This window comes from Aplysia californica, unplaced genomic scaffold (assembly GCF_000002075.1).
Source record: "Aplysia californica isolate F4 #8 unplaced genomic scaffold, AplCal3.0 scaffold00188, whole genome shotgun sequence".
NCBI lineage: Eukaryota > Metazoa > Mollusca > Gastropoda > Aplysiida > Aplysiidae > Aplysia > Aplysia californica.
In genome coordinates this window covers 904,937-920,031 of record NW_004797458.1, presented here as the reverse complement: position 1 = coordinate 920,031, position 15,095 = coordinate 904,937, and the positions used below count along the sequence as shown (strand labels likewise).

The window sequence follows — 15,095 nt, the reverse complement described above, 5'->3', positions numbered from 1 at the left end:
CCCCCCCCCGCTCTACACCCTTCCCATACCTTCTGCCGCCTAAATATAGTTGATGAACGGTGACGTCGAGACGTTGAGGCAGAAAACGTATCCATTTCGAGAGATCTATCACTGTGAATGTTTTGTGCTTTTGCTGAAGATAAAAATCCAACTCCTGAGTGGTTGGAGGACTGCACATAAACGTTCTTTTACTTTGCTTTTCTCCGGTATTTCTGCTGGACTCATTGCTGCTCCTGCCACCGACCCCCCCCCCTCTCCCAGGCACTAAATTAAATGGTTATGACAAAGCAAATTACGCTTTAAAAAAAACAACCTAAAAATCGTTTGACACAACACGTAGCTACACACAAAAGAGATACTATATTCGGGCGATATTATTTTGTAATATTCTATTATTCTTTCTTTCTTCTTTGTTTCTTACTTTCATTCTTTTTTTCTTGAGGGAGGGGGAGGGGTTGTCTAGACTTGACCCCACTACAAAATGCCAGGCTCAGAGGAAAATTAAGTTTAGAAAGACAGGAAAATTAATAAAAGCTCTTTAGAATTTGAGTCCTGAACTCCTTGATGCTTGTCAGGTTCCTCACTAGGCAACGAGACAGCAAGCAGCCATGAGGAAAATATGAACACGCAGACAAATCGTTTGCCGAAAAAAAGAAAAAGACTTTAAAAAAAAGTTTTGCACCGGAATAGCATGTAATGAGTAAGGAGGTGTCTGCAAGCCAACCAGAGTCCTGAAGAACATAATGAGGCTTCCAGGAAATGACGTTTACTCAAGTCCGTAAACATGATTCCGTTTTTTAAAATCAAACTGTTTTAAAAACTGGAATAAAGGAAGGAGTTCAGCAGTAATTGAAGCCCACTGGCAAACATGGACAGATTGACAAGAAATGGAAGAAAAAGGCGACATTTGTTAAACATGATTATGTGATTAAAAAATAGGAACACACGTACGCACGAACACCGCGCGCGCACACACGCACACAGACACACACACACACACACACACACACACACACACACAGACACACACACATACATACGTATACACACACACATGCACATGCGCCCGAACGCGCACACAGACTCACGTGCGTGCACACACACACACACTCACACAAACACACACAGACAAACGCACACACAAATACTGTTATTTACATGTGGGTCTACGTATTGTGTGTGTGTGAGTGTGTGTGTGTGTGTGTGTGTGTGTGTGTGCGTGTGTGTGCGTGTTTGTGTGTTTGTATGTGTGTTTTGCAGTGTGTAAGAGTGTGTGAGTAAGGTGTGTGTGTGTGTGTGTGTGTGTGTGTGTGTGTGTGTGTGTGTGTGTGTGCGTGTTCATACCTTTCCTTGACCGTTGCAGGGATTTTTGAAACCACCGGGGCAGGGTATACAGTCAATACCGTGAAAACCCTCACAGCACTTGGGAACCTGTGTGAAGAAACCATCAAGTCGTGAGATTAAGTAAATGTCTCAGTTAGATTGCAGGTGTCTGAATAAAAGAGGACCCATTCATTTAAATGCAACAACTTGGTCATCTTTCGATCAATTTCAATTGAACTTGTAATAAATGTGAGGCAGCGTAGTGGAATCAGGCTGTCGTCAATGTAGAGTTATTGGTATCACCTTAAAGCTTCTTCACTTGTCTTTCTTTGGATGAAAAAAAATAATCATTTACCTTGAATACAAGTTTAGATATTTGCGAAAGAAGGAGATGGGGGCCACCTGTTTTCAGAGGCAAAATAAGTGAGAGAATGGCCGCCAAAGACTAGTTATTTCCGTAGCTTAAGAGTCCGTGATAACTGAAAATTTACATTTTTTGTGACTTTAATCACGTTTTTGAGAAAAATCCACAAAGAAATGAGTTCTTTAAAGGGCATGAAAGGTGTTGAGCAAAAAACCCCAGAAATTTGATAACAATTCACAAACCTGCGAAAAAATGCAAGTTTCTTCACTTTGATTATTTTGACGGGAGCCTGATTCCACAACGCTGCCTCACAAATAATGATTTATAAAAGGAAACGTCCAATTTGTCAGTCTGGAGCTGGTAATTTTTGTTCAAGAAAAAACGAGTTGAAAATGTTCAACCACCAACATTGACGGAAACACAAAACCTTCGAACTTCTTAAGGGGGGGGGGGGGCTACACCTGAAGGCTATCTCGCTTATTACTGGACCGAATTTTACCACATTTCACACATATAACAAGCATAGTAAGGAGTCTTAAAATCCGCAATCAAATTTGAGAAAAAGTTTCGTTTCCATGGATACGGCGGCCATATTGGATTTTGTTGACATGTCTTACGTAATGAATACCGCATTTACCACTCATGGAAATTGATTGGTTTTTTTTTTTTTGCATGCGTGTTGACGAACATTAGATCTAAAAATTTGTCTGTTGTTTTTTTCCTAAACGAATTAGAAAATTTTTAATGAATTTTTCCTGAGGTAGCATTCAAGTTTGCAAAAAATCCGTGAAAATCCATACTCCAGACACCACCAACAAAAATCTATTCCATATATCAAAAATTCAACAAGCACAGTTTTTGTATTACCTCTTCTCTTCATTCTGTGAAAATTTCATGAAGATTGGATGAAAAATGGTGGCGTTATTAAAAAAAGTATAGAGAAAAGTCGCATTTTGAGAAAACGGCCGATAAAGAAAAAAAATGACTTTATGAGGAAATGGCGGTGACAAACATGCCCGGTATGGGAAAAAATACGGTTTTGTGGGGTTCTTATGCAATGAAATAGTTGTAGGAGAGACTGAGAAAGCTAAAAATGCCTACAACTCCAATTCCATAATTTTGAGCCGAATCTTGACTTTGGGGGTGTAGCCCCCCCCCCCTCCTTAACAATCATGAATAGAATGTTTTTGCGCATCTGAGTACGCATTTACCTAAAATTGACATTGCCAAATGAACTCAGGGAGGTGGTGGTTATTCAAACTGGTTTCTCCAGGTGTTGACCATGTTTCCTTTCCAGACAAGCTCAAATACGCTGGTGGAAATTTTGAATAACTTTGTAGCACGTTTTTATGTGGATTCATTGGACACCCTGTTCAACATTCAGTTTCAACACTTCGATTGTTTATGGGCTGTTTCCGTATATTCTGTCGAGAAACCCCAAAGGATTTAATTTGAGGTGGTTCAAGTCGAGAGAATACGGTGACCATTCATTTACAAGCCTTCCCGAAATCTTTAATTTTTCTGATTGTTGTCGACATAATTTATATTGGTATGTTCTAGTACCATAGCTCATATAAATAGCAGACATGCAAAGAATTTTTGCATAGATCTTCATGTGTTTTGAACAACAAACCAAATGAAACCAAAACAGAGACAGGGAAAAACGAACAACCGTAGCGTAGAAACAACAACTAATCAAATTTTGGACTAGGTTTTCCTTTTAGGACATTTTACGGCATTCTTCGGTGTTGGATATTACCAAAGAGTCTGCATAAAAAGAGAGTCCACTCCTCTCTTTGAGTCAATTAAAAAAGTGTCCTCAATATTCGATGGCGCCCTCTTCGCAAATGCGCACCACCCTTTGCGAGCTGAGTTACCCTACTTGTGTTAAAAATATCAAAGTGAAACTAACAAGTTTTTGAATAAATAAAAATTCAAATTTCGGAAGAACGCTTTTTAAAAATGGTTACGCGGACAAAAAACCTCTTCTGGAGGAAGGGGTGACTGTTTTCTTCGTTTAAATTGACTCTAGAATGAAAGGCGAGAGTCATTAAACTAAAAGAAAACTAAAACGCCGCACTGAACGAACCCGAACAGCTGATAAACAGCAATCGATCTGCGCACGCAAGGAGGCGCTATTCCTATTCTTCTGGAGAAACGTAACAGAGCTTCAAAACAGAGTGCAGCGCCCTCTGAAGCGAAGAGCGGACTTCCGGCGGACACTTTTTTTGGCTGAGTGGACCATCTTTTTATGTACTATCTTTGATATTACTCTTCATCTGAATATATAATTTTTTCCCGGCAATCTGAAAGAAACTATAAGGAGCACAAAAAGTTCGCTCTGTATGTTGACGTCATAGTATAGTGCGGTCAAAAATTCATAATAATAATAATGAAGATCATTTCTATAGCGCCCACTCCCGTGTAAACACAGCTCTAGAACAATATTCACACACGCAACACATACACACACACAAATACACACACTCATACACACACAAACACACACACACACACATATATATACACATGTGCACACAAATGTACGCCAAACACACACACACACACACACACACACACACACACACACACACACACACACACACACACACACACATCTTCTTGCTTACCACACGCACACGCTTACAAATCGTCACGAAATGAGCATAAAATAATATACACACTGCAATTCACAAAATACATAAATGGATACATGGTCATTTAGATAACATTGTATTGAACATGAATCTACTGACATAAAAAGGATGTCATTAAATGTGTCTTTAAAGATTTTAAAAATTTAGACTCAGATGTTGTATGTCTCAAGGGTTGGGGAAGAGAGTTCCAAACTGACTGAGCAAGGTGGGCTTTTTTATGTCATCAAGTGATCAAGGTTTTAACATCTGATGGTGGAACAGATTTATATAACTGTGTATCGTCAGCGTACATGTGATAATTGATATTGTGCTTTCTAACCAAAGCTCCAAGCGGCTGTGTATATAATGGATACAAGATTGGACCCAATACTGAATCTTGAGGCACTCCAAAGTCTAGCTTAAAAATTGACGAAAGAGAGATGTGCACAACCGCAGATTGGGTACGGCCAATCAGGTAGGACCTGAACCAGTCAAGAACCCTGCCAGACAGGCCAAACGTGTTGAACAATCGTTCAATAAGAATAGTGTGATCTATATTGTCAAAGGCAGCACTAAGATCAAGAAGAGAAAGAATTTATATTTTGTCTCATCCGCCTCACACAAGAGGTCGTTATATACTTTCAATAGCGCAGTTTCTGTGTTATGAAATTGTCGATAGGCAGATTGATATAACTCATATAAATTGTTTTCTTTTAAATGATTCTTCTATTGAACCAAAACAACTTTCTCCAAGATTTTTGATAAAAAGGGAAGGTTAGAGACAGGTCTGAAATTCTTGAGCTCCTCCGGGGAAAGATTTGATTTTTTGAGAAGGGGAATAACCAAAGCATGCTTAAAGAGTGATGGTACTACTCCAGACTGAAGAGACTCATTAATGATGGAAGTTATAAATCCAATGACACTATCAAGATGTGTGATGAGCAGAGGTGTTGGAATGGGATCAAGACTGCATGTTTTAGTGGGTGATGACATTATGGTTGATCTTACATCTTCTTGTGTTACACGTACAAAGATTACCCCAGAAAATGTTTCAAAACATGGTAGTTTATGGGTAGTCGTGTCCATTTTTTCCTAATCGTGGATATCTTGTCTCTAAAGTATTGACCAAAAACACCAGGAAGGTTACTTTTAGGTACATTCGTGGGAAAGTTTTCATGGCGCAATTTACTGTCAAATATTTCCTAAACTATCAAACATAAACTTTCCAACCTTTGCACAATATCTTGTATCAATTTGTCTTAACAGATCAATAATTTTGTAAACACTATTTAGTTGTATTCTAAAAAACTCCTTAATAAATACTAATTAGAAATTCCGGTGGGTGGTTTCTACAAATTATAGAGGGTTTGTAGCTGGGATTGCCAGCTTATATGAGCTATGATACTAGAACATACCAGTCTGTATTGCCTTCCTTCGTTCTTACTGAGCTTCTGCAGTTGGTATATAGAGCTCTGACATGATCTAACATTTGTCCTCTGACGCCATGCAACTCTGGAAGACACTCGAAAAGTATAGCGTCAGAGGACAAATGTTAGATAATGTCAGAGCTCTATATACCAACTGCAGAAGCTCAGTAAGAACGAAGGAAGGCAATACAGACTGGTCCAAAGTAAGATCTGGAGTACGACAGGGATGCGTTCTATCTCCCCTCCTGTTTATAAGATATATATGGACACAATAACGCAAGAAGCAAACTAAAGCCCAGAAAGCCTAAATGAATTTCTGTTCGCAGACGACCAATGTCTATTCATCATGACCAAGAAAGCCTCCAAAATCACACTACCGAACTCAACAACACCTGTGAGAAATTCAACATGAAAATAAGCACATCAAAAACAGAAGTTATGAAAGTGAGCCGAAGCCTGCACATCCATGTCAATTGTAAACAACTGAAACATGTGAAGGAGTTTAAATATCTTGGCAGCACTTTTTCTGAAAACGGGTCCATAGACAGAGAAATAGAAATGCGAACTCAAAAAGTCAACGCTGTCACCTACCAACTCGTACCCCTCGTATCTCATCCAAACGTCTCCATGGACACTAAGAGACAGCTTATCACCTCAATATTCATACCAACATTATGTTATCAGTGCCAGACCTGGACCTTATGAAAAACCCATGAAAGCAAAATCACCACATGCGAAATGAAATTTCTCCGCAAAACCCTTAACATCACAAGACGAGACAGGCAGTGAAATGAAGAAGTGAGAGCAGCTATCGGCACTGAGTCCTGCCTGCGTTACATAGAAAGACAGAGGATAAAATGGTTTGGCCACCTCTTACGCATGTCACCTGACCAGCCAGCCTCGAGAGCCTACAACACCAAGCACTCAGGCTATAGAGGAAGAGGAAGGCCACGCAAAAGGTGGATTGAGGGTGTCAAGGAAACCCTAAGAAAACATAACATCACAATTGAAAGAGCTGCGGGGAAGGCCTACCATAGAAAACTGCATCTCCCCTAGACGCTTAACGACAACAGAGGATGAAAAAATAAAAAGTAAGTAAGTATAGCTGGGACTACTTTTAAAAAGCAAGTCCGTCATTTTTTTTCTAAGTGCGACATTATGCTTATCGAACGCATGATTTGGGAACCTTTAGTGAGAGAAGCTGTCTACTATAAAATGTATTTCTTGAAGCAAGGTTTGCCACTAAAAAGTGTCATTGGTTAGCGGTGACGTATCGTTACCTCAAAATTACAAAGTTATATCTGCTCAGTATCTGGTTTTGAGAAGTTTAGAGACAAAAATGTTGAGTTTCACAATATTTCAAGCTTTTTAAAAAATGCAATTGTTGAATATTTTAATAACGACTCAGAGCTATCGTACGATTTTGATAGAGCAGATAGAGCATTTGATTTCGGACCTCATGTTCTCATAACTGAAAGCGGCCAAAACGTCAGATAGAACTTTGTCGTTCTGAGGTGAACGATACGTCACCGCTAGCCAACGACACTTTTTAGTGGCAAAACTTGCTTCAAGAAATACATTCTGAGGTATGTCACATTGTAAGCAAAATGCGTGTGAGAAGCAGGAAGTGGTGTGAACAAACCCATTTTCCACGTGATGGGGATGTGTGGTATTTTATATAAATTTATAAAGAAAAGTTTTTAAAATCTTGCCTCAATTTTAGTGGAAACATATGATTAAATTAAGACAAATTGATACAAACTGCTGTGCAAAGTATATGACATTAGTTCACCTGTTAAAGAGATATATCAGGACGTCTCACGTTTTTGACCGCACTACAGGCAATGAAAGGGTTAAAGCCTTGCACTACCCATCTATGCATCGTACACATTCAAAACTAAATAGATTCTGCATCATCTGACTCTAACACATTAAAAATACATGTACGTTAAGAGTGGCCTGAAATACGGTCACTCAAAGCACACAGGCATGTTCGAGGAGACGGGAGTTCAACGTCGCCGTCGCAGTGGAGGGGTTGCTATCAGAATGGTTGAATAGTAACCAGGGGAAGCAAGCATAAGATTCAAAGGTTTACTTTTTTTCTTGAATTGAATCATGTCCCTTTGACCGTAGGTTGGAACTTTTTGTGATTATTTGGCAATTCTAGACCAATCGGAAATAAAGGATCATTATTATACATAAAACATTAATAATAGATGACCCGAAAGTAGAACTGACCTTGACTTCTCTGGTGCAAATTTTGGCACATCCTCGCATCCTTTTGGGCCGTCCATATCTGCGTGCCCAGTAGCTGCAACTTTTCTGCTTCGTCTGTGTACAGTTGTAGAAAAAGATTCTTACAATTAATGTCATTGATAATTTTGAATACTGAACATGATTATTTTTAAACGAATGTTAATAAGTATAAACGAAGTAAAAAATGCACAGAGTATCCCGGAATAAAGGGGGAAAACCCCCACAGTAATGACAAAACAGAACAAAAAATTTAGGAATCAATAGAAATCGCAACAAAATACATTTTGTTTGATTGTAATATTGTCAATGTAACACCCAACCAAAGCTAAAAGAAAGCAACAAAGAAAAAAGAAGAAAAGTGAAACATAACCGGAAACATAAAGGAAAGTTAAATTGAGTCTTTCAATTTCATTGAGCAATAATGAAATGTGCAACACCTAAAACAACAAGTCTGTGCAAAATGAGACTCCTCTCAAACACAACAATTTGAAGGAGAGAATATAAAATTAGAACAGGAGTTACTTTTCTTCGATCTTAGCAAATGCTGAAAAAATGTGCACCCTTCCCCTCGACACACAGCTTCAGACGTCTACGTCTGGCAAAATCAGTGTCACATTCTCAAGTGACTTGACTACCCAAGAATTACAAAGTTCTACCTGACATTTTTGCCCGTTTTGAGTTACTAAGACCATGAGGTCAGAAACCAACAGTTCTATTTGCTCCTTCAAAATCGTAAGATTATTCGGAAGATATTATGCGTTAAAAAAACTTGACAGGGTGTGAGTTTCTCAAATGTTTTCCCCCCGTAAAATTTCCCAAAACTTGGTACTGAGTAGATATAACTTAATAATTCTAGTGTGATCGTCTTGCGTGGTCCCTCGCCTTATTGCATGCGACAGTTCTACGAGATCTCCTGGACGATTGAGGAACACGAGCAACTCGTCTTGTACCCAATGCACATTGGCACGATCAGTTTGGTTTGGTTCGGTTTGGTAGACGGGGTTACCTAGATTGAGGGCGAAAAGGGACCATCGTGGCACAAACCCAACGAAGCCGACAATGACCTTCAACAAACAAACGCGTTTGTTTTCAAGGCCGCGAGTCGGGCGATCGGTTTGTGTTACAGAACCTATTACCCAAAGGGCACAGGGTATAAATAACTTAGATAACAGAAATATATTACATATTTTCCTGCTTATGTATACAAGTCTGCGCAGTTAATAGTTGCATGTCCATGTTTGTCCACGTGTGCACACGCGCATGCTTGAGTGTGTCGTGTGTTTATGAGCGGGCGTGTTCGCACGCACGTGTGTGTGCATGTATATGTACGTTCGTGTGTGTGTGTGTGTGTGTGTGTGTGTGTGTGTGTGTGTGTGTGTGTGTGTGTGTGTGTGTGTGTGTGCACTCGCGCGCGTTTGAGAAAAAATATCGTACCGTTGGTACATCCGAGTTCTTTGGACACCTTTTCGGGGATCCACAGACTCCACATCGACCCTGTTTAGAATAAAGCAAACTTGTGGCATTGGGTAAAATCAGACGCTCTTCAAAATAATGAAATCAAAGAAAGCAACATTTTCCTGCCTGTTTTGCTCTGTTTTCGACTTAATGTCCATGTAAAAACACATTCCTGTGTGGATTTTTCTGGAAAAAAGTTGATCAAAGGAACCAAATGAAAAGCAAATTTTACCTCTGACACCAAGCGACCCCCCAACCTTTTCCAGTCACACATATCTCAGCTTCTACTCAAGATAGATGAGTATTTTTTCCACCAAAAGCAAGACATAGAACACCCTGTACTGTTAGATGTGATAAATTACAATAACTCTTTATGTTAAAAAATGACGAGTGTCGTGGCACAAATATATGCAGTAAATTTGTTTTTAAAAAAAATTAATTGGTCAGCCAGATCATGAACAAAGTTTACCAGTAATAGATTGCTTCAATAGAATATAGTTAGAGGTGTAAAAGATCGACAATTCCAGAGGACTGCAAACCATATCTATCTATCTATCTATCTATCTATCTATTTGTGCTGTCTGTCTGTCTGTCATATTGTTTGACTCAACCAAATCAGATTTCAGTGGTGACATAAAATTACTATGTAAATATTAAAGCGATTGATTTGTTAGTAGAAGTTGAAGGAAAAGGAAATGGGGATGGTGATTAATCAGTAAGAACCCCCATCCCCCCCAAAAAACAACAACACAAAAAACAACAAACAAACAAACAAACAAACAAAAAACGAAACAAAACAACAACAACAAAACAACAACAACAAAGAAACTACCCCTCACCCCCTCAATGTTGTTTTCCTTTTCACTTTAGTTAGAGTTTTATGTCTCTCGAAACTGCATAAGGTCGTGAGCGCATTTAAGAAGAAAGAAAACAAAGCTATACCTCCTACTCCCCTCCCCCCACAAAAAAATTATTATTATTATAAATAAGCAACTAAATAATTAAAAATAGATAAAAGTAAAATTTTTAAAAATAATAAAATATAAAAATAAATGAAATAATGGTCACACCAAGGAAATCAAAAACAAAACAATAGAAAACAAAATAGTCATAACATGATAGAAAACCTCAAAAATGTTCTCACTCACTCACCAGAACCTCTTTCTCGAGTATCTGGGTACATCTGTGGGGAAGCATCTGGTCTATGATGTCTGGCACAAGGACAGCGTCTACGTGGTGGTAGAAACCGGTGCTGCAGGGGATGTTGTCTTTGTTCAAGCTGTACGAAGAAGAAGAAGAAGAAGAAGAAGAAGAAGAAGAAGAAGAAGAAGAAGAAGAGGAGGAGGAGGAGGAGGAGGAGGAGGAGGGGAGGAGGAGGAGGAGAAGGAAGAAGATGGGGTCGACGGAAGTGAACGGGGAGGAGAAAAAGGATAATTAAGGAATAGGTTATTTTTTCGTATGAATTTTCTCCCTAATAGACGAACATTATGGCATTTCAGAGAACCTCTTCTTTCCCCTTTCACCGCCTTCCTCCATGCTTTCCATCCTCTTTCTTATCTTTTTTCAAAACCAGCACGAAAATAGTCACTTGGAAGCGGTTAGACATTGGAATGCTCAAAATAACGTATTACTTACATAAACATTTATTGTTACAAGAGTATTGGTTTATTTTATTTTTTATTAATGATCTATTGATTAATTCGTTGATCCATTGATTTGCTTTTAGTTCTATTCACTATTTGTCTTTTCAATAAAATGAGCCCAACCCTGAAAAATTGTATCTCAATGACTATCAAAATGAAAGTTCTGTAATACTATATATGGCCAACCATTCTATATGGCTGTGAATGCAGGACAATCACCAAAGACAGTAGTTAAAATAGAAGCAGCAGAAATGTGGTTTCTCAGGAGACTGCCGAGAATATCTTGAAAGGACAAGAAATCAAATGTGGTAGTACTTGAAGCAGCCCACACCGGCTGCTCGCTGATAAAAACAATCAGGAAAAGACAATTCAGTTTTTGGGACATCAGAGTAGACATAAAGGCCTTAAACATCTAGCTCTCACTGACAAAATTGAAAAGAAGCTGGGCAGGGATAGGGACAGAGCAACCTGCTCGGAGTGCCTTAACAGATGGGTGGCAGGGATAGATCAGGATAATAAGGCTTATTTATGAGCATCCGAGCCAAAGAATGATTGTAGAGCCATGATCGCCGATGTCTGTCTGATGATTCGTCTTTTCATTTCTTTCTTTTCTTTGTTTGGGGGTGGATGTGGGGTGGGAGAGTTGGAAAGGAGAAAAAGGGGCCGTGGTAAGGGAGAGCAGGGTAAGTTGAGAAACGGGAAGGGGTTCTCTCACAAAACGAAGTGATACGGTACTCACCTGTTCATTGACTTTGATGGCAAAGTTGGTATCTGCCAAGGTCTTCAATTTCTGCGTATTTATCAGACTAGTCACGCCCACTTTCTGCGGCACCACGTGGTGCATAAGAATCGTTTGCAGCTTCTCTTTGCCTTCCTGTGGAAATTGTTCATTGTCAAGTGAGAAACTAAGTAAATGTTGTTGTAAAAGGTTTACGTCCCCTCCTATCAAGAAGCAGAGTTTTAGTTTTAACAAGAGTTTTACGGTACTTGAAACACGAATTGGTCATATAATTGCCGAAGAAGTATTACGGGAGAGTAGTATAGAAAGAAAAGAAGAAGGAAGGATAAGGATGTTAGATGTTTGATAGGAAAGAAGGAGCAAAAAACACCAGAGCTCTCGCCAATCACCCACAAATGGAGAAGAAGTTAAGTAGGAGAAGGTGTTTGAGAAGGGGCGCCTAGTGGCTGGATGGCGGGAGGAGGGGTGTAGGGTGAGATACATATAGGCAGAGATAAAGGCAGAGTAAATGGAATGAGAGAGATAGATAGATAGATAGATAGGATAGATAGATAGATAGATAGATAGATAGATAGATAGATAGATAGATAGATAGATAGATAGATAGATAGATAGATAGATAGATAGAGGGGGAGAGAGAGGGGGGAGGGAGAGAGAGGGTGAGGGGGAGAGGGGGAGATAGGCTGTGAAGGAAACACAAACACACAGAAAAAGAGCAATGGAGATATAGAAGCTGACATGCAGACGGGCAGCAGATATGCACATAGAGAGGGAAGGAAGAAGGGGGGGGGGGAGGAGTTAGAAACGGCGCCGGATTAATGATTTTAAGTTTTGTTTTTCAACCCTTTGCAACATGATGTCGTCAACATAGTAGTAGTAGTAGTAGTAGTAGTAGTAGTAGTAGTAGTAGTAGTAGTAGTAGTAGTAGTAGTAGTAGTAGTAGTAGTAGTAGTAGTAGTAGTAGTAGTAGTAGTTGTTGTTGTTGTTGTAGAGTAGTAGTAGCAGTAGTAGTAGCAGTAGTAGTTGTTGAGGTAGTAGTAGTAGTAGTAGTAGTAGTAGTAGTAGTAGTAATAGTAGTAGTAGTAGTAGTAGTAGTAGTAGTAGCAGTAGTAGTAGTAGTAGTAATACAGGTAATAGAGATGATGATGATGATGATGATGATGATGATGATGATGATGATGATGATGATGACATAATATGACACGAAAATGAATCTCATCACCCTCATCAATAACGTCAACAACAACAACAACAACAACAACAACAACAACAACAACAACAACAACAACAACAACAACAACAGCAGCAGCAGCAGCAGCAGCACCACCACCACCACCACCACCAACAACAACAAAAACAATAACAACAAGGACAAAGATTTTTTTCTTCTAACCTGATCTTGAGTAAAGTAATCCATCGTCCCTGTAGGTAAGGCGTCCCAGGCGCTGTTTTCAGGGGCAAATACCGTGGTGTTGGGGTTGTCAAAGATGTCTTCCATTCCTGAGGCCTGTGCAAAAATATATAATTGAAAACCTGAATGCACTGATGATATCATTGCTGTCGCAAGCAATCCACTTTAGGGATATTATGTACAGTTGAAATTTTTGTTTGTTCTAAATTAAGTATTCTGGGCTTCACGGTGACCAGTTTGGGTCAAGAAACACAAATTTCATCCCTATATGATTTCATTGGCAATTTTCTGAAGTCTAGATATTACAGACCAAAATAGGTGCAACTTCTACGCGGGAATTGGGAAAAAGATTGAATTGATACAGCCTTGATATACGAGACATATGTGAGGCAGCGTGGTGAAATCAGGCGCTCCTCAAAATAATCAAAGTGAAGATCTGGCATTTTTCTGCAGGTTTGTTAATTATTATCCAATTTTTTAATTATTTTTTTTTACTAAATACCTTTCATGCTCATTGAATAAGACATTTCTGTGTGGATTTTACTGAAAAACGTTGATTAAAGATACAAAAAATGTAAAATTTTTTTGTTTCCATGGACTCTCAAGCAAAGAAATAAGCGAACTTTGGTGGCCATTTTCTCACTAATTTTACCTCTGAAACCAGGTGACCCCCAAATCCTTTATTGAAAAATATCTCAACTTGTATTCAAGATAAAAGGACTTTTTCCATCCAAGGCAAGATAAACGAACAAGCTTTAAGATGATACAAATAACTCTACAAGCCTGATTCCACCACGTCGTAACGCATAATATTATGTATTTATTGCAATTTGTAAAATTATGAAATAGTCTATTCTCTCCCCTGGAACATTTTGCTTTTGTATAGCTTGCCGACATAAAAGATGTTGTTTCCTGGTGAACTCAGGCGCTCGTCAAAATATGAAATCAAGGAAAGCGGCATTTTTCTGGCCTTCGGGCAATTTTTTCGAATGTTCATTTAGGCTCTACCACTTTCATGTCCATTAAAAAACATACGTCTTGGTGAATTTTACTTTAAAATGTTGATCAAAGGCATAAAAAATGTAATTTTGAAGTTTTCATGGACACTCCAGCTTGGAAAGTCACAAACCTTTAGCAGACATTTTCTCGCTAATTGTATCTTCAACATCAGGCGACGCCTACCTCCTTTAATCACAAATATCTCAACTTTTATTCCAAATAGAAGGGTTTTTTTTCATTTAAAGCAAGACAGGTAAACAAGATTTAATACAATTCCAATGCTCCAATGCTCAACAATTCGCGTGCGCCTGATTCCACAGCGTTATGACACAGATGCTGTTGCCACCACTCACCGTAACGAGAGTCTGTAGCCGGTTGTACTTTGCTTCTAATTTGATCAAGTCCAAAGCGCTTCTCTGTGAGAAGACGAATAAAAAGAAACAGTGAGTAAAGCCGTTAGAGTCGACATGAGTATAAAAGTCTGTCTCGGGACGATATCAAACATTGTTCTTACACTAAATCCTGGACATGTTCTGAGCTCCAAACATGCTTGGCCTTAACATGAATAGTAATTTCTTTGGAATTTAGACCATTATTGGAAACAGGCAGCATTGACTCGTGTTGAGTTGATTTCAACTACGTTGAGACGAGGAGGGAAAAAGGAAAGTAAATTATACAGACAGTGGGACAAAGAAATACAAGAAAGAAGGAACGAAACATTTACGAACAGATGATGCAGCAGAGAAAGGGATTAGATAGGACGGGTTGAGAAATTAGATAAGAGAGGGAGGGAGAGAGAGAGAGAGAGAGAGAGAGAGAGAGAGAGAGAGAGAGAGAGAGAG

At 39.0% G+C, this 15,095-nt stretch overlaps 2 protein-coding genes across 2 annotated transcripts in view; both read right to left on the bottom strand.

Annotated features, from left to right (window-relative positions):
* Positions 1 to 10,727, bottom strand: part of LOC101848434 (stabilin-2) — a gene marked incomplete at both ends in the record, with an annotated part of 110,080 nt that extends 99,353 nt beyond the window's left edge. Inside the window, 4 exon segments of the mRNA XM_013082691.1 lie at positions 1,345 to 1,431; positions 7,989 to 8,081; positions 9,441 to 9,500; positions 10,614 to 10,727. Of these exon segments, the coding sequence (XP_012938145.1) occupies positions 1,345 to 1,431; positions 7,989 to 8,081; positions 9,441 to 9,500; positions 10,614 to 10,658 (285 nt within the window).
* A 676-nt stretch (positions 10,728 to 11,403) lies between these two features.
* The window catches only part of LOC101848204 (stabilin-2), a gene marked incomplete at its 5' end in the record, with an annotated part of 5,743 nt that continues 2,051 nt past the window's right edge, over positions 11,404 to 15,095 (bottom strand). The window contains 4 exon segments of the mRNA XM_035969851.1: positions 11,404 to 11,445; positions 11,844 to 11,978; positions 13,237 to 13,350; positions 14,607 to 14,669. Coding sequence (XP_035825744.1) covers positions 11,404 to 11,445; positions 11,844 to 11,978; positions 13,237 to 13,350; positions 14,607 to 14,669 — 354 coding nt within the window.